General features: G+C 46.8%; 1 protein-coding gene across 1 annotated transcript in view; it reads left to right on the top strand.

The window, feature by feature from the left end:
* LOC311240585 (adhesion G protein-coupled receptor E3-like) overlaps nt 1–24,989 on the top strand; it is a gene marked incomplete at both ends in the record, with an annotated part of 93,875 nt that extends 68,886 nt beyond the window's left edge. Inside the window, one exon of the mRNA XM_084329160.1 lies at nt 24,957–24,989. Coding sequence (XP_084185286.1) covers nt 24,957–24,989 — 33 coding nt within the window. The remainder of the gene's footprint in view (nt 1–24,956) is intronic.
* Between the last annotated feature and the right edge of the window lie 1,610 nt (nt 24,990–26,599).

Raw genomic sequence — 26,599 nt, 5'->3', positions numbered from 1 at the left:
TTTATTGTATTGCGTGGTAGATGTTCTACCACTCGACAGTAAAGACATGTCTTCTAACATAATAGTTTGTTTGAACAACTGAACTTACTTAGTGGAAAATCCTGCTGTTGTTGTAACTTGTGCGTTGTGAACTTGTGCCTAAACTAGTGTTCACGAATCACGCTGCCTGCCTCAGTGTACCAGCTTACTGTGTTACACCTGGAGTGGAGGCTGCACTGTTGTAGGCAGCGGCGCGCTGTGCAGACTGGAGTGTGAGCCGGCTGGGCTCCACTCAGTCTGCAGGACTGGATCAAACCATATCGGGCAGGGGGGTGTCGCAATCTTTGGAAACTTAAAAACTTGCTATTAAGTGTCATTGCGTATTATTAATTTGATTGAAATTACGTAGTTATGGTTAGATAAGATTTATATATTGGGGGGGGATATTTATATCATGATATGATCAAAAAGTGAGGGAGCAAAGAGACAAGCTTGCTCCCCCAAGTTCAATAGTCCTGGAGCACGTGCATCGTCTGCTCCGTTAAGTGGGCGCCTATGGTGGTAGGGATTGATGTGTGGGGTGTTTGGGGGACTTTGTACTATTGTACTTATTTTATACCTATTCTTATGTCTACACGTTTACTTTTATTGTCTTTTATACCTACTGTATTCTTATGTCTGCAATTTATGCATTGTTTTTTATTCTGTCAATTGTTATACAAATAGCTGTGGGGCACTCTGGACTGCGGTCCATGTGTAGAAAGTGCTATATAGATAGTTATTAATATTTATTATTATTATATTGTAAGAATGTATGCATTGAAATGTCTGGAAAGTCTCGACGACATTGAAAATGAGGGTGACCTCAATTGTCTTTTCAGAAATAAATAAAGGTTTGAATGAATATATATATATATATATCCATATTTGTCTGGTTTGAATGAATATATATATATATATATATATATATATATATATATATATATACATATTTGTCTGAATATACCTGCATATAACCCCATATATATACTTCTATATACACCTGCATATAACCCATAGCTCTGTATAGCATGGACAATAATTTTGTATATTTATTCTCACCGTATATATATCTATCCACACCTGCACATAATCCTTTTATATCTGTAGATAGATAGATACTAGAGCTATATCTGTATATCCTTACCACTACACTCAGTAGTGAGGTCAGAGACAACAGACAGGCAACAAGTAGGCATGTGAGGTCAGAGACAACAGACAGGCAACAAGTAGGCATGTGAGGTCAGAGACAACAGACAGGCAACAAGTAGGCATGTGAGGTCAGAGACAACAGACAGGCAACAAGTAGGCATGTGAGGTCAGAGACAACAGACAGGCAACAAGTAGGCATGTGAGGTCAGAGACAACAGGCATGAGACAGACAGGTGAGGACAGGGACAACAGGCAGGAGACAGACAGCCAGGTGAGGACAGCAGGAGACAGACAGGCAGGTGAAGACAGCAGGAGACAGACAGATAGGCAGGTGAGGACAGCAGGAGACAGACAGGCAGGTGAAGACAGCAGGAGACAGACAGGCAGTTGAGGACAGCAGGAGACAGACAGGCAGGTGAAGACAGCAGGAGACAGACAGGCAGTTGAGGACAGCAGGAGACAGACAGGCAGGTGAAGACAGCAGGAGACAGACAGACAGACAGGCAGGTGAGGACAGCAGGAGACAGACAGACAGACAGACAGGTGAGGACAGCAGGAGACAGACAGACAGGCAGGTGAGGACAGCAGGAGACAGACAGACAGGCAGGTGAAGACAGCAGGAGACAGACAGACAGACAGGTGAGGACAGCAGGAGACAGACAGACAGGCAGACAGGTGAAGACAGCAGGAGACAGACAGACAGACAGGTGAGGACAGCAGGAGACAGACAGACATGTGATGACATCAGAAGACAGACAGGCATGTGAGGACAGCAGGAGACAGACAGACAGGTGATGACATCAGAAGACAGACAGGCAGGTGAGGAAAGCAGGAGACAGACAGACAGGTGATGACATCAGAAGACAGACAGACAGGTGAGGACAGCAGGATACAGACAGACAGGTGAGGACATCAGAAGACAGACAGGCAGGTGAGGAAAGCAGGAGACAGACAGACAGGTGAGGACAGCAGGATACAGACAGACAGGTGGAGACAGCAGGAGACAGACAGACAGGTGAGGACAGCAGGAGACAGACAGGCAGGTGAGGACAGCAGGAGACAGACAGGCAGGTGAAGACAGCAGGAGACAGACAGACAGGTGAGGACAGCAGGAGACAGACAGGCAGGTGAAGACAGCAGGAGACAGACAGGCAGGTGAAGACAGCAGGAGACAGACAGACAGGTGAGGACAGCAGGATACAGACAGACAGGTGATGACAGCAATAGACAGACAGACAGGTGAGGACAGCAGGAGACAGACAGACAGGTGAGGAGAGCAGGATACAGACAGACAGGTGATGACAGCAGGATACAGACAGACAGGTGAGGACAGCAGGAGACAGACAGGCAGGTGATGACAGCAGGAGACAGACAGACAGGTGATGATAGCAGGAGACAGACAGACAGGTGATGATAGCAGGAGACAGACAGACAGGTGAGGACAGCAGGAGACAGACAGACAGGTGAGGAGAGCAGGAGACAGACAGACAGGTGAGGAGTGGTCCACGGGGAGGACAACGTATCCTGCAGACCAGTGATTCTCAAAGTGGGGTCCTTGAACGTGGGTCACCAGCAGAAAAGTTTAATTTCACTTCTCTCCACTAGAAGTTAGCACAGTGAGAGAATGTATAAGACTGACTATTCGGATAGTAGGTTATCTCCACACCTACAGAATAGACAGTTATGGAACTCTAGAGCAAATCATATCTAACAAATATCTTCTCAGATTAATGAAAGATCTTGATCAACCTACGTATCAACCTGAGGGTCCTTGACATAAAAACGGTTGAGAACCAGTGATGTATAGCACATGATCACACTCCTGATAGGGAACTCTTTGCCTGTGTGTGTGTGTGTGCATGACCTGCACACACAGATATGACCTGCACACACGCACGCACACACACACACCTACACACACACACACACCTACACACACACACACACACCTACACACACACACACACACACACACACACACACACAGTTACCATTAGGGAGAGGGCTGAGAGGTGTCTGAATACGTTGTATACTCCAGGTAATTAATTGTCTTGTCTTTATCGGTCTTGTATTTCAACAGAGAGATGCACCGTCAGTCTCTGAGGATTTGGGACTTGACTGAAGCATAAGATGGACCAATCGAGTGCAGAAGAAAGACACGAGCAATTTCATATACAAACATTGTATTGTGACATTGTATTTTTTTTTTTAATACATGTCTTTGGGGGGGGCTGTTGACAGTTGTTACCAGTTGGTCACATGTTTTGACAAAGCATTAAGATATGTGTTTTCAACTGGGCTGCATTTATATAGCGCTTTTATACAAAGAGCTTAACATCTTATGCCTCACATTTACCTATTCACTCACACATTCACACACCGATGGCAGAGGCAACCATGCAAGGTGCCGACCTGCTCATCGGGAGCAGTTGGGGGTTAAATGTCTTCCTCATAGACTCTTCGACACGCTGCGTGGGATGAGTGGGAATCGACCGGGAGGAGCGGGAATCGACCGTGACCCTCCGGATTACCAGACGACTGCTCTACCTCCTAAGCCACTGTCTCCCAGTCAGGATCATTTGTTTCAAATCCCTTCAGTGGGTCACACAGTTTGTCTTTTCCCTGTAGTTCTCGCTCTGAATAAAACACAAGCAACTCAGATTTGAGCCTACATGCCATACCAAAAAAACATAGAAAAGGTGTCCCTCATCCTCTGCAACTTCCCAGGGAATCGAATCGAACCCGTAACCTTCTGATTACCAGAAGACCACTCTACCTCTTGAGCCACTGTCACCCTACACCCCAAATAATTTGATCTACTTCAGTTGGTTAGATGATCATGAAAGACTTGAATTAAGGTGGGTAATGTGATATTTACTTTGGCATGAGAGATGGTGAGGGTGCCAGTCTTCACCAAACAATCCCTTCACTGCCAAACCTTCCTCAGTCTAGAAGCCAAGATAATATAGCTTATATATTATACATATATAATAGCTTCTGAAATACACTACAGAAGATATCGGCTTATACGTATAACTATGTAATACTGATTTATCTTGTTGCTTAGGTTACTTCTTGTTTCTTAGGCTACTTTCATTTTGTGCCGTAATTTGATGTACACATCCGCTTATATCAATTCAAAATTGAAACAAATTAATCGATCATTTTTAAAGAAGGCAGTTGGGGTCAAAAAGGGTAATGCAGTTAAATATCTCTTTTTTTGAACACGTCAAGGTTTTCAAATTAATAAAAACTTGTTAATTGTGTTAATTAATATTGTCAGCCCTATAAAATGATCATTTACTTGCTGATAATGGAATCATCCATTCTCATTTCCTTGCAAATAGGTTGGAAAAACAATATTTTCCTGCCAAAGGTTTTTCAGTATTTGAGGAAAATCCACCTCCTGAAATCACTGAACTGAAAAAGGATTGATCCTAATTTACTCTGTAATAAAAGTGTGCTGTTAGTGTATTGACATAGATTAATTTCCTTAACCCTACAAGCCTGACCCTTATCTTAAAAATAAAAGATATAAAAATGATCTGGTTTATCTGGTTTAAAAATCCCTATTGGAAAAGGTTGTGTGTGTGTATTTTGAAACGTCCACCTCAAAAACACATCATAATAAAAACACAGCATAATAAAACGCATCATAATAAAAACACAGCATAATAAAACGCATCATAATAAAAACACAGCATAATAAAACACATCATAATAAAACACAGCATAATAAAAGACATCATAGTAAAACACTGCTATGATTCTTTATTCCTTCTGTTGTTTACCCACCCATTGCTTTTCTTCTTCAAGTAGCCCTTCTTCTCGTGTCCATACTGCTTGTTCTCCTACATCTGGTGCATATTGTAGCCACTCTGCTTGCTCTGAGAGTCTGTCTTCTGGGGTGAATGTGTGTGTCTAGTGTTGGGGGGAAACTACACTTAAATGACCAAACTGGTAATTACACTGACACTGTGAAAGTGAGAACCACAGAGATAAGCAATCATAAATACAGCATAGAAATCACAGCATAGAAAATTACAACAATAAGTCAACAAGACGATGGTAGACATAACATTTTCAATAAAAGAGGCTTTTCCCCCCTAAGAGATGCGAACACAGCACTGATATCTATGCTGCTTAAAAAAGACAAAGATCCAACTGAATGTTCTAGCTACCGTCCCTTGTCACTTTTTAATTTGGATGTAAAGATTTATGCTAAGGTTCTAGCCTGACAATTGCAAGAGCATAATCGAAACTGGTTCATTGTGATCAAACAGGATTTATTCAATCAAGATTGGCATCAGATAATGTGAGGAGGCTCCTCCACATTATAGAGGGTGCTCAAAACTTGAACACACCAGCGGAAGTTCTTTCATTGGATGTGATTAAGGCCTTAAATCGGTTAGAATGGCCTTATTTGTGGTCACTTTTCAGGGCTATGGGATTTGGCACACAATTTATTGACATGATCATGGTTCTCTACAATAACTCAACTGCCTTGATTATAATGGGTAAGATATACTCCCCTCTCTTCCCCATCACAGTTTGCGCCAGGGTTGTCCTCTTTGTCCTGTTCTGTTTGCGATCTCCCTTGAACCACTGGCTCAGTAATAGCAATTCCATTGCCGACATTTGTGGATGGTACCGGGTACTTTTTCTAGCACCTGCTCTGTCGAGGTTCCAAGCGGGTAGAACAGGGACTAAAAAGTTACCTGAAACACTAATTGGTCAGAAGAGAGAATCATCACTATGTCATCATTGTGCTACACAGCGGGGCGTCCTGCACAAAAACTCAAACCCGCCATCTTTAAATAGCCTCGTTATTATAACAAAGAAAGATACATTCACAGTGTATTCTGCCTCATTTATTGATGAAACAAAACCAACAGCAACGCAATTTACCACCAAGAACAAAGAGTTTAGTCTCACAAAAATATCGCACATTTTGTTAGCTTATGTGCTAATGTGACTGGGATTTCCCATTATAACTGTTAGCATTGCGGCTAGTGTACAATAGCTAATAAGGTACTGGTTTCATAGCTGCATAGCTAGCATTGAAATCCTCTGTCTGTGTGTGTCGCGTTGAAGATGGCGTCACAGCGCCCTCATTATGACGACCGGCTACACTGACAGGGGGTACTATCTGCAGTGGAAAACGAACGAGGTACCAGGTACCAAAATTGAGTCGAGTCGGGTAGGTACCATGCAGTGGAAAAGCGGCATAAAGTAACATGGTTTGACCCTGAAGCCATGGTATCTAGCACACTTTGGAGGAGAGTTTAATTCACCTCATTCTACGTGAACTGCTGTTTGCTAATGTTCCTTCTAAGCATTCTAGTAAAACATATGGTTCAAAAGTCAGTTGATGTTAGTATGGAAAGCAGTGTGGAAATTTAGTGGCAACTCTTCAATCTGGTATTCTTGTTCCCCAATATTTAACAATCTTAAATGATTAGAGGGGGGGGGGGGGTTCATAAATTAGGGGACATTAGGTTTATATTCTTTCCAAGAGTTAAAAGCTAAATTTGATTGACCTAATTCCACCCTTTTCCTACCTAATTCTGACCTAATTCCACCCCCAGACCCCAAGTGGCTGTCCCCTAACCTGGGAGTCCTCATATGTATAGAGTGCTATGGGATCCACAGAGAGATGGGAGTCTGTGTGTCCTGGATTTGTTCTGTCGAGCTGGACAAATTGGGGACCTTGGAACTTTTGGTGCAGTGAAACTTTAACCCCCTTTTTTCTCTTTGGCTAAGGTCATATAGACTCAGACAATGTTTTTGAAAATGATGAATCAAGCGTTTTGAATCAGTGTAGTTTATCTATATTTGAAAATCACTATTTGATTGCTTTGCTTTTCTTTTCTTCACTCAAAATTAGCCAATATCAGCATAAGAAATAGCGTATATAAATAATAATCATAATAATAATATATTAAAATAATATATAAATATTAAGGCTTGTCAAAGTGAATGCGTTAACGCAACATTCTTTGGTAACACTTTATAATAACACTCAGTTATAAGACCTTTATAAGGTATTTGTAGATAATGTACTAATCATGAACAAACCATTTATATACATTCGTAAATTATTATTAAATAATTTATAACTATAACATTTACAAATTAGTTCTACATTATTTATAACTCATTATCAACATTGTTTGTACTTGATTTGTTCATCATTAAATAATGTTGTTTAATGTGTAGTAACTAGGGCTGTCAAAATTAATGCTTTAACTTTGGAGATTAATTTAAATTATTTAAAGCATTAAAATAAATGAATCTGGATTAATCTATGTGTAGCAGTCTGAAAATATTGTCTATTATTCAGAACTGCTGACTTGTGTTTTATATCCCCTTTGTACACAAAGACATCATTGATATTCCCACGAGCAATGATATGAGTTTCTCTTCCTTCTATCGACTGAAGTATGGACCATACACAGTATCGCTGGACCATAATCAACATCCTTCCCTGTGTGACTAGTAGGCGGGACCAGCAGGGGGCGGTGTCTGGCAGAGAGTGTTGGAGAGAGATGGAACGTGATATATGGGAGTGGAAGACGGAAAGAGATCCTCTTCGGCAGTGAACTTGAACACGAACAGTCGCAACGGACGGGGGCTCCGGAGAGCCCTGTTGCAGAACATATGTTGGAGGGCCCCGCGGGATAGCGACGGGTGATAGGAAGTACTTGCTAGTGGACACGATATCCTAGCAGTACCAGCGATAGTGTGTGAACAATTAGTGCAGAGCCAGGCACTAACAATAGGGTTATAATAGTTACTGTGTGCGGTATAAGTAACGTGCGGCTAACCAAGTATCAAAGTCCTTAACAATCGAGTTATAGTAGCTACTGTGTGCGGTATAGAGTGCGAGCCCCGAGACGAGCGTGGGCCTACAACCGGGCTGCTCCGGCTGACTTCAACCAGATCTGCACCCGGCTGCCTGCAATCAGTCTGCTCCGGCTGCCTTCAATCAGACCTGCACCCGGCTGCCTGCAGCCTACGGGAGTTTGTCCCGTCCAGCAGGGGTCGTCATCGCTCAGCACACGCTCTCAGCCGGCGCTGCCTCTCTGCCCAGCTCCGCCTGCTAACATCCTCACCGAGAGCGTTCGACGCCATCTTGCTTTCCGGACAACAGTGGCGTGGCGAGGCGGCCATTGTGGATGAGTACAAATGGGCATTGATGCTCCCGAGTTATTATACAGTATACAGTGTGGTGCAGCCTGCGGGCGAAAGTAACGTTGCTACTACCATTCCATAGGGGTACCCCAAACAATACATGCCGGCATTAAGATAGGACTTTACTGGTATTTTGTGGGCCCACTCTTTTGTTTTCTGATTATTTCTTTTGAGTGTGATACCGTGTTGGTGTAATAATATTTTCCCATTCAGTGAACCCTGTTATTCCTCCCCTATGTCCTCCCTTCTTTCCCCATATTACGGAGTAGAGCAGTATATGTAAACCCTTAGGGAAGGTATTGATATTGTGTCTAGCCCAGACGTGGGCCGCACTTAGTCTGGGTACAACGAGAGCACTTGGTGCCTAGAGCGTAATCACCTAATGATCAGACTGTAATTATTGTGTAACAATAACCATGGTGCAATAATCACCAGACGTAGCTATGGTGTAACTAGGCCAATGATATAATAATACTCAGACTGAATGGGAGCACGGTGTGTGTGTCTTTTATTGAGCCTAATCCTAACCCTTTGATGCGGGTAATATATCTATTATTAACCCCTTCCTATTCAACCTTCCCTTTTCCACTGTAAGGTTTCTGGTGTTAATGAGGGAGGGTACTGCTTGCGGGGGGAACCAAGTTATTTATTTACCATTCGGTCATTAGGTGTGGGGGGGGGGTGCTAAGGGGACAATTGGGGAGAGTGAGGGCGTGTTGGGGAGTACTGCTGACTGCCCAAGAGAGAGGGAGGAAGACCAGAGTACCGGACTAGGTTTGTAAATCCTGGGCCTCATACACCCCCACTGCCAGCCTCCAGTTGACGCTCCTGACCCCAAAGGCGGAGGTGCAGCTAGCCAGAGTTCTACTGTGTCTCGCTACCTAGTGACCGTGCACCACAGTTCCCACGAAGCAGGGATAATCCACCCTGCTACATATGGAGGTGAAAAATCTTCAACGTTCTGAACTTTCAGCAGTATATTTGCTTGTTTGGATATAAGAAAGAGGTCTAGCTGAGGTTTTGTTGAACATTTGTATTTCACAGGAGAGAAACTGTATTCAAAGAAAGCTATTAAAATAAAAATTCTATGGTTTTACTCAAGTAAATATCTGTTACAAGCTTCGGTTTTAAGTAGAAAAATGATATTTTTAATCTAGATTAATCTAATTACCGAAGATTGTGAGATTAATTAGTTAATTTGTTAATCTATTACAGCACTAGTAGTAACACATTTGTAAATGCTTTGAAAAATGGATATGAAAAGATTACTACTGTACCACCATTTATTTGTTCATGTTCAATACATGATTTGTAAAACATTCTTAAAAGATCTATAAATCATTTGCAGAAGTTATTGTACCCTAATCTAAAGTAAACGATATATGTAACACACAGTGTGAAATAAGGTTTCAAAGGGTAGGCCATACTGCCACCTAGCAGGATTCGGCCGGTATTGCACTTTCGGGGTCTCAGAATGAGTTCCAATGGTAACACAGAGGTCCGTGAGACTGTATAGATAAAAAAAATCAAATAAAAGAAAAAACGATGAAAATGATCAAAAACCTAACTATACTCTCGTTTTGACGCTCAGCGGTTGGCGAGATAATCCGACTATAGTCGTGGTTGGCCGTGATTGAGTTAAGAAAATGAATACCAGGAAAGCCGCAGGACCAGACGGCATCCCTGGACACGTCCTAAAAGTCTGTGCGGCCCGGGTATTCACTGACATATTCAACAGAGCGACACGAGAGGCTTATGGCGGGGAGTACGAAGGATAACTGATTATGAAGTCAGCCCCCCCTCAATAGTGAGTGCCGATGTCTCTCTCGCGGATGAACTCAACTCCTTTTATGCACGGTTTGGAGCGAGCAGTGGTGACGTTAGCTCACCGGCTAATGACGTCACTGACACGCCGGCTGCCGCGGGAGGGACACACACTCTCTCATTGACGGAACACAGCGTGAGATTAATGTTCATGGGTATAAATACTCGGAAAGCGGCTGGCCCAGATGGGATAACAGGATGAATACTTAAGTCCTGTGCAAACCAGCTGGCCCCAGTATTTACATCCATATTCAATCTATCCCTGGCTGAGTCCGTGGTCCCTGCCTGCTTCAAAATGTCCACTATAATCCCTGTGCCAAAAAACTCTTCTCCAACAGGCCTTAATGACTACAGACTGGTGGCACTCACCTCTGTGGTCATGAAATGCTTTGAGAGGCTGGTCAAGGATTACATCTGTGCCTCCCTCCCCAGTAACATGGACCCACTGCAGTTTGCATACAGGGCAAACAGGTCCACTGACGATGCGGTCTCCCAAGTGCTGCACAACACACTATCTCACCTTGACAGTCAGAAGGGGGGCTCTCTGAGATTGCTGTTCATTGACTATAGTTCAGCTTTCAACACCATAGTCCCCACCAGGCTGATCGATCTGGGTCTGAGCTCCGCCATGAGCGCCTGGATCCTGGACTTTCTAAGTGACAGGCCCCAGGCGGTCAGGGTGAGGGGTCATACCTCCAGCAAAATCACCCTGAGTATCGGGTCCCCCCAGGGCTGCGTTCTGAGCCCTGTGCTGTATTCACTGTACACACATGACTGTGTGGCCAGGTTCAGCTCCAACTCCATAGTGAAGTTTGCGGACGACACAGTGGTGGTGGGGCTGATCTCTAACAATGACGAGAAGGCCTATCGGGAGGAGGTTGATGAACTGGCACGCTGGTGCCAGGATAACAGCCTACTCCTGAACATTGGTAAAACCAAAGAGCTGATCGTGGATTTTAGGAGAATACAGTAGGGGACACACACGCCGTTGTGGATAAACGGGGCTATCGTGGACAGGCTGAGCAGTTTCAAGTACCTGGGAGTCCACATCACAGAGGACCTGACATGGTCTACACACATAGATTCTGTGGTGAAAAAGGCAAAACAGCGCCTCTATCACCTGAGACAGCTGAGGAGGTTCAGAGTATCGGGGAAGATACTCCACTCCTTCTATTCCGGGGCTGTAGAGAGCATTCTGACTGGAAACATCACTGCCTGGTTTGGAAACAGCACGGCACAGGACAGGAAGGCACTCCAGAGAGTGGGTATTGCACTACCACCCCTGCAGGACTTATATAACAGGAGGTGCAAATCCAGAGCCTGCAGAATTATGAAAGACCCTCACCATCCCAACAACAGCCTGTTGCGGTCAGGCAAGCGCCTACAGTCACACAGTCAGCTTCTTCCCCCAGGCCATCAGAACACTGAACTCTCCACTTACAAATACACACACACACACACACACACACACACACACACGCGTAGCCGGTCTGATCTTACTGCGTTGTGTTTATTTTGATTCAACCCCTGTTAAGGGATAGCCCTGAGTGGAAGTTGAACCCCGGTCTCCTGCGTCGCGGGCGGCATCACAGACCACTGTACCAAGAGGTGAATTCACTCCTTGCTACTGGGTCTGGATGCCTCTGGGGAGTGAGTTTACTTGCAGTACCGCTTAACATCCACAGCCACTTCACTTACTGTACCTCGTGACTGTGGATAGACTGCGGTACCTCCATTACCCTCACCCCCCTAAACTCACTCCACCCAGGGCATCCGGGTCACGGCACCAAGTGTGACCGGTGTACTCTGACGGCGTTGTGTTTAAAGATGACAGACAGGGAGACTGTTGGTCATATTTATTTTCACCCTGTTAGGTTACAAAGACAACAAAATGCAGCAGTATTAGGGACAGTCATGGCATCTGCAGCACGAACTGTCTCGATCCAGGGAGACACACTCTCACTCATAAGAATTACACATTAGAAAAATAAACAATTGAATACAAAACGGACCAACACCAAAACATGGGAGCTACTGTACACACATACCTGTTAGGTTACAAAGGCAACAAAATGCAGCAGCATTAGGGCATCATGGCATCTGCAGCACAAGCTACAGTATGATTGAGAGAAGACGCAACGACCATTAGCATGTTACCAGCGCACGTGTGTGCAAACCCCCTACATGCTAGGCTACTAAAGTGCATTTATAAAGTTCCCTAACCAGTGGCGGCTGGCCACTAGGGGCGCTCGGGCGCCGCCCCCCCTGGTTAACCCTGGTTAAAAGAGAGTAGAACAAGAAATATTTCTTTTTGTTTTTTGTTTTATAGCCCTATAAATAATATAAACATGTTTAAAATGAATAATATTTACTCATTTTAAGTATGTTTGTGTTTCCAATGCACAATATAACGTTAATATATCAAATATAAATAATCGTTTTCCTGAACAGGAAGTGACTCACTGTCTGATAGAGAATACGTTCCGTTACCGTAGCCGCATTTCTCCTCGCCGTATTTCTCTCGGGCTAGACGCAATAGCGCTCTGAGTGCGCGTGCACTGTTTCATCGCTGTATCCGTCGCAGCCAATCAGTGCGTAGCGCGCTGTGCGTTGAAATATGATATATTATGATGGAAGCCGGGCGCGATTTGAAGCGGTCTAAGCAGCAGCGTCTATAATTTCCGTAGTCGCATTTCTCGGAGACGCTCTCTGATTGGCCGACGTCAGTTTTTTCAGTAGCCGCATTTCGCGGAGACGCTCTCTCTGATTGGCCAACGCCTGTTTCTGGTTAGTACTGTAGATAGTTACTCTATGCTAGCTGTTGTGTTGTGATGCAGCTATTTGTCTTAGAGCGTGACGGCAAGTTCTTTCGACGGTTAAGCTTAGGCACTCTTTCAAAGGTTAGAGTTTGTCTTAGAGCATGGCGATAGGAACGCCAGGTAGTTTGCAGGCTGTTCGACGCGGAAATGGACAAAGACACAGCTCTTCATTCATACAGTACTTGTTGGCTAACAACAAGCTATATATGGATGCAGTATGGACATGCATGGACAATGGACATCAACACAGTCTGGACAGTGGAGTGGATATACTTTATCAAGCCCTTCTGCCTGCTGCCAACTTAACAACAAGGTAGAATTGCGATATCTCTCTCTCTCTCTCACAGCGTGTTGTTAATTTTCGAGAGAGAGAGTTGAGATCGGGGTGTGAGTGTTTGGAATGGACTCTGTGATCATATTGATTGATGGCAATGGTGATAGTTGTACTGTAACTGTACCTACTTAAATATCCGTATGCTTTTGGTTTCACCGACGCTCTCTGACGCACACAGTAGTGTGTGGTTTCGCGATGCGTGCGCACTCGCGTGTTTGTGTGCAGTGTGGCATTGTGCCTTGGTACATGTACATTTTTGGTATCGATCGACCCCCCTGGAGAAAAATTCACGAGCCGCCACTGTCCCTAACCCAGTCAAAACTCCCACAAAACAACTGCACAGGTACTTATTATCAACATGAGTTACATTATAAACTCGTTCCACAGTTTAGGAATATTATATACAATATTTAACTACTTTTAGACCGAAGTCTATCATTGAACATAGAGCTAGACCTCACCTGTCTCGATCCAGGGAGACACTGGTGTGTTAAACAGGAACCAGACGATATACGTGCTCCGGAAGGGGCGGTGTCGATTTCAAAATAAAAGTCTTAGCTCCCAAAAGTGCAATAAAACTAAACGAAAGCAATGAAATAAAACCAAAGCAATAAAATAAAACGTTAAGGATTATTAGTGGAATGTATTAAAGTGTATTTTGTGATGGGGTGTAATTATCCATACAAGGCAACAAGGCACTTGTTACACACACACACACGCACGCACGCACGCACCACTCATGCGGTAACCACTAAAACATCACTTTAAACAAAATGTCACTTTAAAAAATGTTATGTTTAGAAACACTTTAAAAGAAGGAGGTACTGTATAGTTTAGATACATTAAGAGTTAACATTGTAAATTGTATATTGCATAGTAGTGTATATAAGAACCAGTTTCTCAGGAACCTATATGTCTTTTTTTACCATGCATATCTTGTGTCTTATCTATCATTTTTTCTATGCCTATTTTTTCTATTTTATTATTGTATTTTGCACAATCAATGCAGGCATGACCACCCGCATTTCACTGTATACCCTGGTATGTATGTGACAAATAAACCTCTTGATTCATGTCCCTAGAACAGTCTGTCATCCCCACCTAACCAGTGATGGGCAAGCTACTTGGAAAATGTAGCAAGCTACACTACAAGTTACTCTCGATTAAATATAGCTCAACTACAATGGAAGCTATCCCCAAAGAAATGTAGCAAGCTACACTACAAGAACATGGCAAAAATAGCTAGCTACATCAGCACTACTTTTTTTTTTTTTTTTTTACTTCGTGACCAAGTTTCCAGAAAAACAAATAGGCAGGGAAAAAAATTCTCAGTTTGATTGTTTATTATAAAACTGAAACAAGCCCTCGGTCTGGCTTTTTGTGTCATCCTTTTAACATGAACTTGTATTACACACTTCTTCAATATCTGAATTGTTTTACTTCATTTTACTAGTATTATGCTACCATGTATATACTACTACCAACTATGCTAATATGTCTATACTACTACAGCATGTACTCAGAGTATAACACTCAAGCTTGACACTGACAAACAATACTACTTATCCTTGGCTGCTAGATATGTACCACTCCTACTGACTTGTTGTACACAATTTGTAAGTTGCTTTGAATGAAAGTGTCAGCTAAATGACCAAATGTATTTAAATATGTAACTCACAAAACATTCCATGGCCCCAAAATCATGTGGGGGGTCCTGTCCCACAGGTTGAGAACCACTGCTTTTCCCTCTTTTTTTCTTTTCTCCACCCCAATAACATTGTTCATTTTCTGCCTACAGTGAAACATCATGATAGCAGCTATCTTAGTTAAAGCTGTTGACAAAGTGTACTGACTTGTGTGCTGTTTGGGAACAGTTGATTTTCATCAGCTCACCTGAATGTGTCCTCAAGTTAGTGCTGGACGTGTTGAGAGAGCAGCATATGTTTTAGCCGTTTTTTCAGTCAAACTCATAAATGTGTCCCAGATAGGGCCATGGAGAGTCATTGTTGTTATTGACATCATCATCTTCATCAATGCCATCGAACCCCTCTGCCATTTCGCGCAGACTGGTTCATGTAATCCGTTAAATTGCATTCATTCAATACGTCTGTGTTTTGATTTTCACTTCCTGCTTTGCGGCTGGAGTCCCGCCCTATCCTGCCTCTGATTGGCCTACCCGTAATGTTTTGGCCTACCATACCCAATCGTGAGTCGTCACTCATATCTAAACAAACCAACCAATCATAGTGGGTTTTTTACGGGGAGTTTTTTTTTCTCCTCGCAGATCTTCTAGTCTAGACTGTTTCTCCCGAAAGTAGCGTGTAACGTTTCTCGTCGCTACGTTACTACTTCGTTCTATAAATAGCTCCGCTACAGAGATCGCTACCCTGGTTAAAAAGTAGCGAGCTACCAGCACGCTACTGAGAGTTGTAGTTAAGCTATGTAGCGTCGCTACTTGTAGCTAGCTACTGCCCATCACTGCACCTAACCCATCCACTGTTGTTCCTGTACCCAAAAAACCCATGCCTGCTTGCCTCAATGACTATCGCCCTGTAGATCTCACCTCCATAGCCATGAAGTGCTTTGAGAAGCTAATGAAGGGCTACATGTGTTTCTCTCTCCCAAACCCTGGATCCCCTGCAATTTGCATACCGCCCCAACAGGTCCACAGAGGATGCCATAGCCCATGTGCTGCACACGGCAGCATCACACCTGGACAAGAAGCAGGGGAACTATGTGAGAATGCTGTTATATAGCATACTGGTCATCACGTCTCGCTCCTGCCATTATGAGATAACTCTTATCTCCTAGTACCTACTGTGCTCATGAACAAACAATTTGCACCCATGCACCTGACCAGGCCACGCCCCAGCGTCCTCCTATAAGACGCCGGACATGGTCACACTCTACCTGCCTCTTTTTTTGTTTCCAACATGGACGCTGCAGTGCACTCCATGAACTAGTTGTTATGAAATGCTGAGAGAAATTACACAATGTTGGGTTTTCGCCGGAGATTCACCAGCCCCTGGAATCTTCTCGGCACATCCTAACAGCGCATCGGGCCTGTCCTGGGGTTTCCTCGCCTCGTGACAGCGGATCGAGGGACCTCGCGCGGCGGCTAGCTGTCGGGCTAGGTCGCGCACAGGTAGGGCCTGCGCTGCCAGGCATTAATGCTAGCATTTGTGATACTGCTCGTTGTCCCGTGAGACAGCCGAGTTGTGTATTGGCGTGAGGGGCAGGATATTTGGGAAAACATGGTCGTCATGACTCTGTTTTGGGTGTTTTCCCAGCTATCCTAGTGCGCACAGCTAATGCTAATGCTACAATGCTGGTTCTCCGTTCTTGTTCCCCGCCGAGGGCTGTCTTTACTAAAAGGTCTTCCCTCCTCTTAACTATTCATGCTGACGGTCAATCGGTGTCTAATGTTGGGAGTTTTGACGGGGGCTTGTTTACCATTTCATGGGTGGATGGGCTGAGGCCTAGGGCTGGTGTGCTTTTTGTGAATCTATGAATTGTGTGCGGGACTGGTGTTTTTCTCTGGTCTGCATCCCCTTAACATTTGTGTGTATGGGCTAGCCCATTCTGCGGTGTGTTAGTGGAGTTTTCGTTCATTTATTCATTTACCCCTTCATGGGTGCACACCACAGTGGAGGTTGCTGCATTCCTACTAGTGAGGCAGTGCTTCACTAGTAGTAGTCTTTTGTTGCAGCCACCACTGGTGCTCCGTGCTTGTGGGGCTCTGATTTGTTTCCTTTGGCTGCGGGCCGCGTGCCTTCAATGAAGCGCAAGCGGCCCCACGTTTCGCTTCTCATGGGGACAGGGGCTGACACCCAGTTGCTGGCTAGGCCTGGGTCTGTCCGTGAGAATGTTGTGCTGTCAAGCGGCTCCCACGCCACACGTTCTGCGTCTGTGTTTGGTGAGCCTGGTGTTGTGTCTGTCAACAACAAAGGTTGTCAGCGGGGGAGCTCGAGGCCCTTGGGGTCGCAGCGCGAGTTCCCCCAGCCCCGCCCTCGCCAGGCCGGGTATCACGTTAGTGCCTCCCACGGCCGGAAGACTGGCGGTGGTCTGGCAGGCGCGCGTGATTTTGGTGGTAGTAATATCACTGGAGGGCTACGGTGTGTAGGAACCCACCCTATCGGGCAGTGTGGGGACCTCACGTCTTGCATGTCCAGCTGTAGAACAGTTCCTCAGCAATCCATGCCGGGGAGGTGTTCAGTGGAGGAGCTTTTGTCACCCAGTGTGATGTCAGCTTCCCCCGTATCAAACCGGCCCTTTCTGTCGGGGTCCCCCCTTGGGTGCGATTGCCTCGTTGGTAGTGTCAGGGTGCGGTATCCCAGCTCCATGAGACGCCCTGCTCGCGCGGTTGGCGAGTCCAGGGTTGGGAACGGGCCGCCTATCTACGGTTTCTGGCGGACCAGCGCCAAGTGGTGGCGGGTGCGCTTGGGATTATCATCACATATGGCTACAGCAGTGCCATATGTCGAGGTGGATGGAGAGAATGCTGAGGCGGGGACTTGTGTTTACACAACCCCACCCGTTTTCAGGTTTGGTACAGACCCTATTGTCGGGGTCAACAGCAGTGACAGCTCTGGCCAACGAGATCAAATCTCTGTGGGCGAAGCAAGCCATCGTCGTGGTCCCAAAGGAGGACGCGATGCGTGGCGTTTCCTCCCGGTATTCTCTGGTGCCCGAGAAATCGGGGGGGAGGGGGGGGGGGGGTTGTCAGACCCATACTGGACCTGTCCCATGGAAGGTTCAGAATGTTGACCGTCTCCCACCTGTTAGACGCTGTCAGGTGGGGGCCTGGTTCTCCTCCATAGACCTGTAGGATGCGTATTCGCATCCCGATCTTCCATCCTAGGGCTTACCTACACTTCCTTTGCAGGGCTTAGCGTACGAGTACCAGAGGCTGCCATTCGGCTACTCTCTGGCTCCCCGCATCTTCACCAAGTGGGTGGAGACCGCGCTGGGGCCTCTGCGTCGTCGGGGGTTATGAATTTTTTTCTGCCCTGGATGACGTTCTGGTCCTTGGCCGGTCAGGGTAGATCGCCAGGTCTCATACCAGGCAGGTGGTGTCTCACCAGCTTGGGTTTTACTGTAGACTGGAAGTAGAGTTCTCCTCTTCCCAGTCAACAGGTGGAGTACTTGGGCTTTTTCTAAGCTCAAGGTCTATATGGGCATCCCTCTCGGAGCGGTGGCGAGTGGTTGGGTTCTCGGCGCGCTCGGGAGGTTCCGTCCTAGGACGGTTAAGGCGCTGTCTGTGATGCGCCTGCTGCTGGGGTCCCTCTTGGCCTCCTCTTCATGGGGAGGATGCAGAGGTGGTTTTTTCCAGTATGGAAATGGACCCGGTGTGAGACATATGGAAGCGGCTGAAGGTTCCCATGTCAGTACTGGGGGACCTCGTCTTCTGAGGAGGGTCTGGTGCTCTCACCTACGGGGTCCCCTTGGGCAGCAGGCTGTCACACGTCACGGTCCTTACCAACGCCTCCCTTATGGGATGGGGGGGGGACGTGTCGGACCAACGCAGTAGGGGGCAGCTGCCATGCTGCCCGGTCTGCGCTACATTCAATGTGTTGGGATTGAAGGCAGTCCTTCTGGTCCTCAAACGGCTTGACCACCTTGTGGTGGGCAAGCGTGTTTTGGTCAGGATGGACAACACGATGTCAGCGTCGTATATTGTCGGACAGGGAGGAGTGTGCACCCCCCGTCTGCACCGGGCGGCGGTCGGGCTCTGGCTGTGGGCGTTCTCCATCTGCTCTGCCTGAGGGCTCTCCACATCCCCGGCAGGGTTAATGTGGGTGCAGGTGTGATGTTGCGGGGCGGTCCTCACCCTGACAAGTGGGGACTACGTCCAGACATAGTCGGGCAGGTCTGGGACCGATTCCGTGGCCGTCCGGGATTCTGTACGCTTTCCCCCCCTTACACCTGATAGCTCAGCTGTTGGGGCGGGTACGTCGGGAGCGTGGGACTTGGTCCTGGTCGCACCGGGCCGGGGCTCAGCTGTGTGGTCCCCGGCCCTGATTCAGCTCTTGGTGGCCCCGCCGTGGCCTGTTCCGTGGTCAGTGCGGGCCCTCTCTTAGTCACGCGGAACTCTGTTCTGCCTTCCTGTTCTGGGGCAGCCTCTAGGCTTGGTGGGGATGCGTCTTGACTATTCTGTTGTTAACGCTATCCGGTATGCGCGCGCTCCATCCTCTACCGCGGCTTACGCTGGGGAGTGGCGTACGGTTGAGTGTGGGGGCGGAACGTTGTTCAGCCACCCTCTCGTGGGATGTTCCTGCTTGGTGCTCTGCGTCTCAAGCCTGTGGAACGCTCTCTGTCTCAGAGTGGGACCTCCAACTGGTTCTGGGCCGGTTGTCGGAGGCCCCGTTTGAGCCTCTTGAGCACGCGCCATTGGATCTGCTGTCTTGAAGACCGCATCTTTTTGGCCATCACCTCTGCTAAACGCGTGGCTGAGCTGTGTGCTCTGTCGGTGCGGCCTGAGTGCCTGTCTATTCGGGCTAATAGCGGTGCGACTCTGAGGCCTAATCCAGTCTTCGTGCCAAAGAATATCCGGAGCTCTTTTCACTCCAGGGATATTGTTATTCAGGCGTTTCATCCGCCTCCTCACACTAGTGGGTTAGAGGCAAGCGTTCATCTGTCCTGTCCGTGCTTTGGGGGTTTACCTCAGTCGGACGCAGGATCTCAGGCCTGCCGATCAACTGTTGTTTGTTACGGTGGCCCTCGCGCAGGTAAGGCACTGTCCAAGCAGCGCCTGTCACATTGGTTGTGTGAGGGCATTGCCCTTTGCTACACGTTGGCTGGACAGGTCCCCCCTGGGGGTGTCAGGGCGCACTCCACTCGTGGATCTGCCGCCTTGTTAGGGGGGGCCTCGGTGGAGGACATCTGTGATGCAGCCTCCTGGTCCTCCCCGGGTCCCTTCATTAAGTTTTACCTCATGGACATGACTGGGGGTTCTGTCTCCCAGGCGGTTCTGAGGTCTGGGACCTCCCCTGCGTCCCGCCAGTCGGTGGGCTAGCAGGGGTGTGTGGGTGTGTGCCACGGGGTGCTGTGTCACACGTGGTCCTGCCTGTACTGTGCGTTTTTAGGGGTCCCTGGTTCCCTCTTTTTCGCACTTTGGTGGAGTTGACTGCCTCCCCCCCTTCGTTAGGACGGGCGGGTGGACGGGACTCCCCTCCTCCCTGGTAGTGGGGCTTACGGGCCCTCAGGGGGTACACTTGTCGGGTCACGCATCTGCTCTGCCCCATATCTCATAATGGCAGGAGCGAGACGCAATGACCAGTATGCTATATAACGAAAGCTTATCCTATAACCTAGTTATATGAATACTGGCAGAGCGTCTCGCTCTCAGCGCCCTGAGGTCCCTTGGTTGGGTTTCAATGTTGGAAACTTTTGTGACCATGTCCGGCGTCTTATAGGAGGACGCTGGGGCGTGGCCTGGTCAGGTGCATGGGTGCAAATTGTTTGTTCATGAGCACAGTAGGTGCTAGGAGATAAGAGTTATCTCATAATGGCAGGAGCGAGACGCTCTGCCAGTATTCATATAACTAGGTTATAGGATAACCTTTCGTTCATTGATATTGTCAGCTCCACATTCAACACCATAGTCCTCTCCAAGCTCGTCGTCAAGCTCCGAGACCTGGGCTTTAACTACGACCTTAGACTTCCTGACAGGAATACCCCAAGTGGTGAGAGCAGGTAACTGCACCTCCTCATCCCTCACTGAAAAACCAGGAGTGGACTGGCTATTGGGATATTCGGGAATCAGCCTTCATCTGCCCTTCCGTTAAGTCTCCGCGTTGTGTCTTAGTTGTTGATGATGAGGCAATCATTTGGTGGAATTCAGTCCTCCCACGCACTGGCTGTCACACTGTTTCCCCCCGTTAATGCATCCGGACAAAAGAATGTACTGGAAACATTGTCTCTATCATTAAAGGATGTTTATTTTCCATAAACATAGCATCTCGTACAGGATGAAAGTCTTTGGTGGTATCAGAAACTAGATTAAAAGTATTTTTTAGTTGGAAAATATTTTTAGAGTACTTCAACTCATCTGTTTCAGGGTTGTCCGTGCACACTGATGTTTAAAATGACCTTCCCTTCTATGCTCTCCATTCTGTGATATGAGGACAAACCTGTTTTGTAGATTGGCTGGTAATGCTTTACTTTTGGCCTTGTGCATAACTACTAATGTCTGTAACTAGCTTTTGCAATTTCAATAATCCCGAATTAATAAATAATATGTTGGTGTGTTCTCGATAGTCTGCTTTACAAATAATCCTAATAGCTCTCTTCTGTAGGAGATACAGTGGTTTTATATTACTCTTATAGGTGTTACCCCATACTTCCACACAGTAATGAACTCAATCAGCGCCAGATGTGTACCGTGTGGTAAGAAGGCCACCGCTTTAAAGTATAGGGATACATGGCGGTGTTTGCAGGGCTCAAACTATATCCGAGATATATGATATATATATATTATATATCATAGCTATGGATATAATACTATTGCCCATTTGACATCGAGTATCTATCGTTCAATTTGTGAAAAATAAATAAGTCTTTCATCCATACATTCGCGTTTTATACCGTGGTGAATATGAGTATAGTTTTAGAGTAATCCTGTCTAATCCCAGAAAACGACACTATGCAGCGTTTAGTGCATTTCACCAAAAAATTGGCGTTTCTCGCCTGTATCAACAATCAATCTGAAATCAACGCTATATTATTGGTATTATGTTTCATCATGAATGCATGAAAGGGTGGGGGGTAGTTTTTCTATGCTTTGATTGTCACCAACAGAATACGTTACACACACACATTACACACATACGCTCGGATCGCAGTGAATGGATTCTTGGATCAACGCAAGATTGATACCATATAGCCCTTACCTTGACTAGGATGTACTCCAAAAAGAATATTACAATTATCTGATCGCCATTCCATGTATTGATGTCGATCATGTTGCCAACATAATCCATCAAAGAACATGAACCGGGAGTGCTTGATTCTCCTCAATCCATGCGTTATAAACGCTTGTCCTGCCCGACAAGGAAAACCCAGCCCGGACTTTTTAGATCGACACACAGCCTAAGCCAGAGAGTTTCAAGGGATGTGCAATACCGGCTGCAAGGCGGCAGGCGGCAGTATTGTACGTTTGCGATCTCAGACTCATTCCCAATGATAACACAGGCTCCCTCGATGGATTATGAATAAGGAATATCGAATAAAATAAATAACGATAGAAAACCCGACTTTTCTTCGGTTTGACGCTCAAGCGTCGGCGAGTTAACCCGACTTTATTCGTGAGTGGCGTCCAATGAGTTAAGATAATGCAATATGAGTGCACAGTACAATGTTCGCATTGCTTTGTTATCTAATACATATTTAACTAATGAAGTGACAGTCGCCTGTAAGGAGATGGAAAAGCAGCGGCCTGTCCTCGTTCAGCACTTCCCCCAACCCGGCACGGCGCCGACCACCCACGCACGGCGCCGTAGGGCTACTGCCAGCGCAGCCGCCAGTGCCAGCAAGAAGGCTCGCTACCGAGGGGGAGTGCCCGACAGTGTACCTCGGCCTGGTACCAGCTACCCTGCACCCGGGGGGGAAGGTAGGGACCTGCCCGCTGTCTTTTCTGTTTAAAGCAGCTAAAGATTGATGGGTAGTGTTTCTTGTATATGAGGAGAGTTACACGATTCATGTGGGAACACGTTTTTTAAACGAACGTAGACTCTGTTCCGCGAGTGGTGTTGCTATTTGTTTTAGCTTTGCAAAGCAATGTACATTAGCATGTAGCCAAGGGCTTTTGCCCCTCTCTTCATCCCGCCGGTATGTCGCTTTACGCGATAAGATGAAAAACATGGCGGGCAACACGTTTTTTCGCTTATGAAACAGAGCCATGGGCTTTTCGGTGGACGGCACGTGTCTCTTAAACAGACGTGGCTCAAAACTAGCGCACCTTTTCTCACTCGGAATCCCTTGTGTGCTCTGGCGTCATCACGCAAGTGCATATGATTCCACCCCGTCAGCTGCGTGATTACACAAACAAGCCGCATTTCTCGGAGACGCTCTCTGATTGGCACTGACTGACGCTCTCTGATTGGCCACTGACGCGTTTGCCCAATCCGTGACGAGCTGTGTCTTTGCCCATTTCCACACCAAACAGCCTGCAAACTACCTGGCGTTCTATCGCCATGCTCTAAGACAAACTCTAACCTTAACCAACTTCGAAAGAGTGCCTAAGCTTAACCGTCGAAAGAACTTGCCGTCACGCTATAAGACAAACTCTAACCTTAAGCAACTTCGAAGAGTGCCTAAGCCTAACCAGTGTATAAACAGGCGTCGGCCAATCAGAGAGCGTCTCCGAGAAATGCGGCTTGTTTGTGTAATCACGCCCGTCAGCTCCCTCGACGTTGCATATCCTGCTCGTCACGGGGAGGGGGGAGATTCCCCATGCCCACACCAAACCTAGTGGGTGGGGCTGGGGTTCCCGGCCATTGTTAACGTCACAGGCTATCACGTTTTCTTATTGGCCCGAGAGATATGTCCATGAGTTGAGGTCTGCATGGCAGGTCCCGACTCACGTTGTCGATTGTGAGGTCTCTCCGAGATAAACCTGGCGTCTTCCCCTCTCGTGTGAGCGGAATTTGTGACGGATGGTTTTTTCCCAGGCTCCGTATATAGACCCCGTGTCAGCTTCCTTTCGGGACCGGTTCCCTCCTGATTCTACCCAGACAGGGGGAGAAACCGTTGTGGGGGCTCTTTCTTGTCAGAATTCTCCCGCCACCGAGCCTGCACACTGTTCGATATCAGCGATTGGTCTTACGGGACCGGTATCAGCGACTGGTCCGGGCGTGTTCTCAGGTGTTTATTTGAAACAGCCTTTGGGGCCAGCGTGCCCTGGTCTATCCATTTATGCGGTCGCCCGGGAAGGTTTTTTTTCCTACCAAGCGCCAGCTCATTAGGCTAGCTTGAGGGCTCGCATACATTTCCGGGGGGAAATGACGGGGTGGATCAAGCATCGACAGGGGGGTTTCACGCCCGTTAGGTGGGCCACCGGGAGCTGTGCGTTTGCAGACAATCTTGGTGGTGCCTCCTTTGGTATCTTTTGATCGAAACGTGTACCTATTCCCCTCTTCTTTGGAGAGGTGCGGCAGCGTGACTCATCCTGGTCGCACTGGACCAGATCAGTTCAACCCGGTGCCCGCCGGGTCACAGATATGTTGTTAACCCGAAGGGCCCTGAGCTTTTCCAGGGGGAAAATGCCAGGGCGGGCCAGACGCCACAGGGGCTGATGTCATGAATGTTGTGTGTCATAAAATGCCACTACGAGTTGAAAATGGGGGACGTCTTCATCTGATCTGCATCCCCTTAACAGTTGTGTGTTGAGCCGTACTGTATTGTACCTTCTCTGCAAACTGTTAGATAAAGTTTTCTTTCTCTCATTCATTTCACCCCTCCCTCCCCGACCCCACGAGGTGTGGAAGCGGTAACACAGGCTTATGTTTTCACATACGTTCCCTGGTAGTGGGCGGGGCGCACTGTCGGTTAGTCGCAGGCCCTTCTGTCCTGCTCACCCTGTGCGTTTGTTGGGTGCTGTCCCCTCTTTCACACAGTCGGTGTCCTGTCCCCCTCCCACCCCTCACTAGGGGGGGCGGGGGGACCCTCCCCTGTGTTCTGATGGTTGTAGGGGACCTCAGCGGGTGCATTTGTCGGGCTCTCCGCCCTGCTCCGCTCCTGTGTCCCACTAAAGAGCAGAGCACAGAGCTAGTACGAAATATAACAAAGGTTATCCTATAACCCTAGTTATATGAGTACTAGCGAGCGCTCTGCTCTCACTCACTGAGGATCCCTAATTGTCTTCTGAATAATGGTCAAGACTAGGGAAGAGCGGAAGTACGGTCACACCCCTCGCTTAAATACATGGGCGGAAGTGGGCGTGGCCGGACAGGTGTAGGTGCATTGTGGCAGGAAACTTTCAAGGTCACAATAGGTGACAGGGGAATATCCCACTAAAGAGCAGAGCGCTCACTAGTACTCATATAACTAGGGTTATAGGATAACCTTCATTCAAAGGACTCCTCCAACTAACAGACACTTTGAATGTTGGGAGGAGATAGTCTGTCCTGCTCCTAAAGCTCTATGTTATGTTATACATATCCATCCCCTTATTTTGCACAATGTCAAACACCACATGCGTGTGAAAAGATTACTTCAGGTAAAGAGAGAACACATACATTTGAAGTGCTGCAGATAACCATTGAAGCCAAGAGCTTGACAGTACTCTTAAATGCATTGAGCAGCGTGTCAGGCCTGTTGGCAACAGTGGACACGGCGCTTGATTGAAAGTCCCATTTGCACGGCACACTTTTCTGCATGAATAGACAACCTGCCTGTTCCAATAAGGCCATGGCCTTGGAATTTGTCCCGTCTCTAGAGGGGGTAGAGTACTGTCTTCATTGTTTCCTCTCCTATTGCCCCTCAGTCTGACACCAACTGAACTCAATGTAATTTAGCCTCATGGTGAAGGTGAAATCTCTGGACAGGCTGGGGTGATCTGGGTGAGCGAGAGCAAGTCAGAGCCACATTTAGTGGTCTAGGTGACTGGCGTTGCCAAGATTGGCGTTGTGTCAACTTTGGCAGTGGTGAAATAGCACAACAAAACAAAACAAGAATATGTACTCACTACAAATGTCACGTCAGATGTGTGTCAATACATTGCATACCCTAAGTCATTTGCGATTTATTATACTCTCTATACTTATAGCACATGCATGAGTCTGGTCTCTTTTGAAAGGAAACATTCTGAACTTTCTTCCATAACAGGAATAATCACTCTGAGTGCTAATGAAATAGAGTTACAGAGGTTTGAACACACTGAAGTAACAGTTTTGTTTATTCACATTTCTGTTTACTTGTTGCCAGATGCCTGTTTTTGAGTTCCAGCTGAGAGGTAGGAGCTGGAAAACATAACGGTTCCATAGCCTGAAGTCTTATCTAGTACAGGTCCAAAGTTGATAACAATCCCAAGGAAATCTGTGTTTTACAAAGGTTTGTGTAATGTGTGTACCGACATTAATTCGGCATGATTATCCAAAATCGCCGCCCACTGCCATTGATTCCGAGGCGCTAGTCAAAACAAAGAACTTCCCGGCTTCTTCTTTATCTTTCTAGCTGCATCAGCCCTCGTGTGGGACACCCCTGGCTCCAGAATTTCATTGGATACAAAGGTGCTCAATAATTTTTACCATCAGAGGTG

This window comes from Notolepis coatsorum, assembly GCF_963971535.1.
Source record: "Notolepis coatsorum genome assembly, chromosome: 14".
Classification (NCBI taxonomy): Eukaryota; Metazoa; Chordata; class Actinopteri; order Aulopiformes; family Paralepididae; genus Notolepis; species Notolepis coatsorum.
The sequence above is the reverse complement of the archived record's forward strand: the minus strand, read 5'-3'. Positions and strand labels throughout refer to the sequence as shown.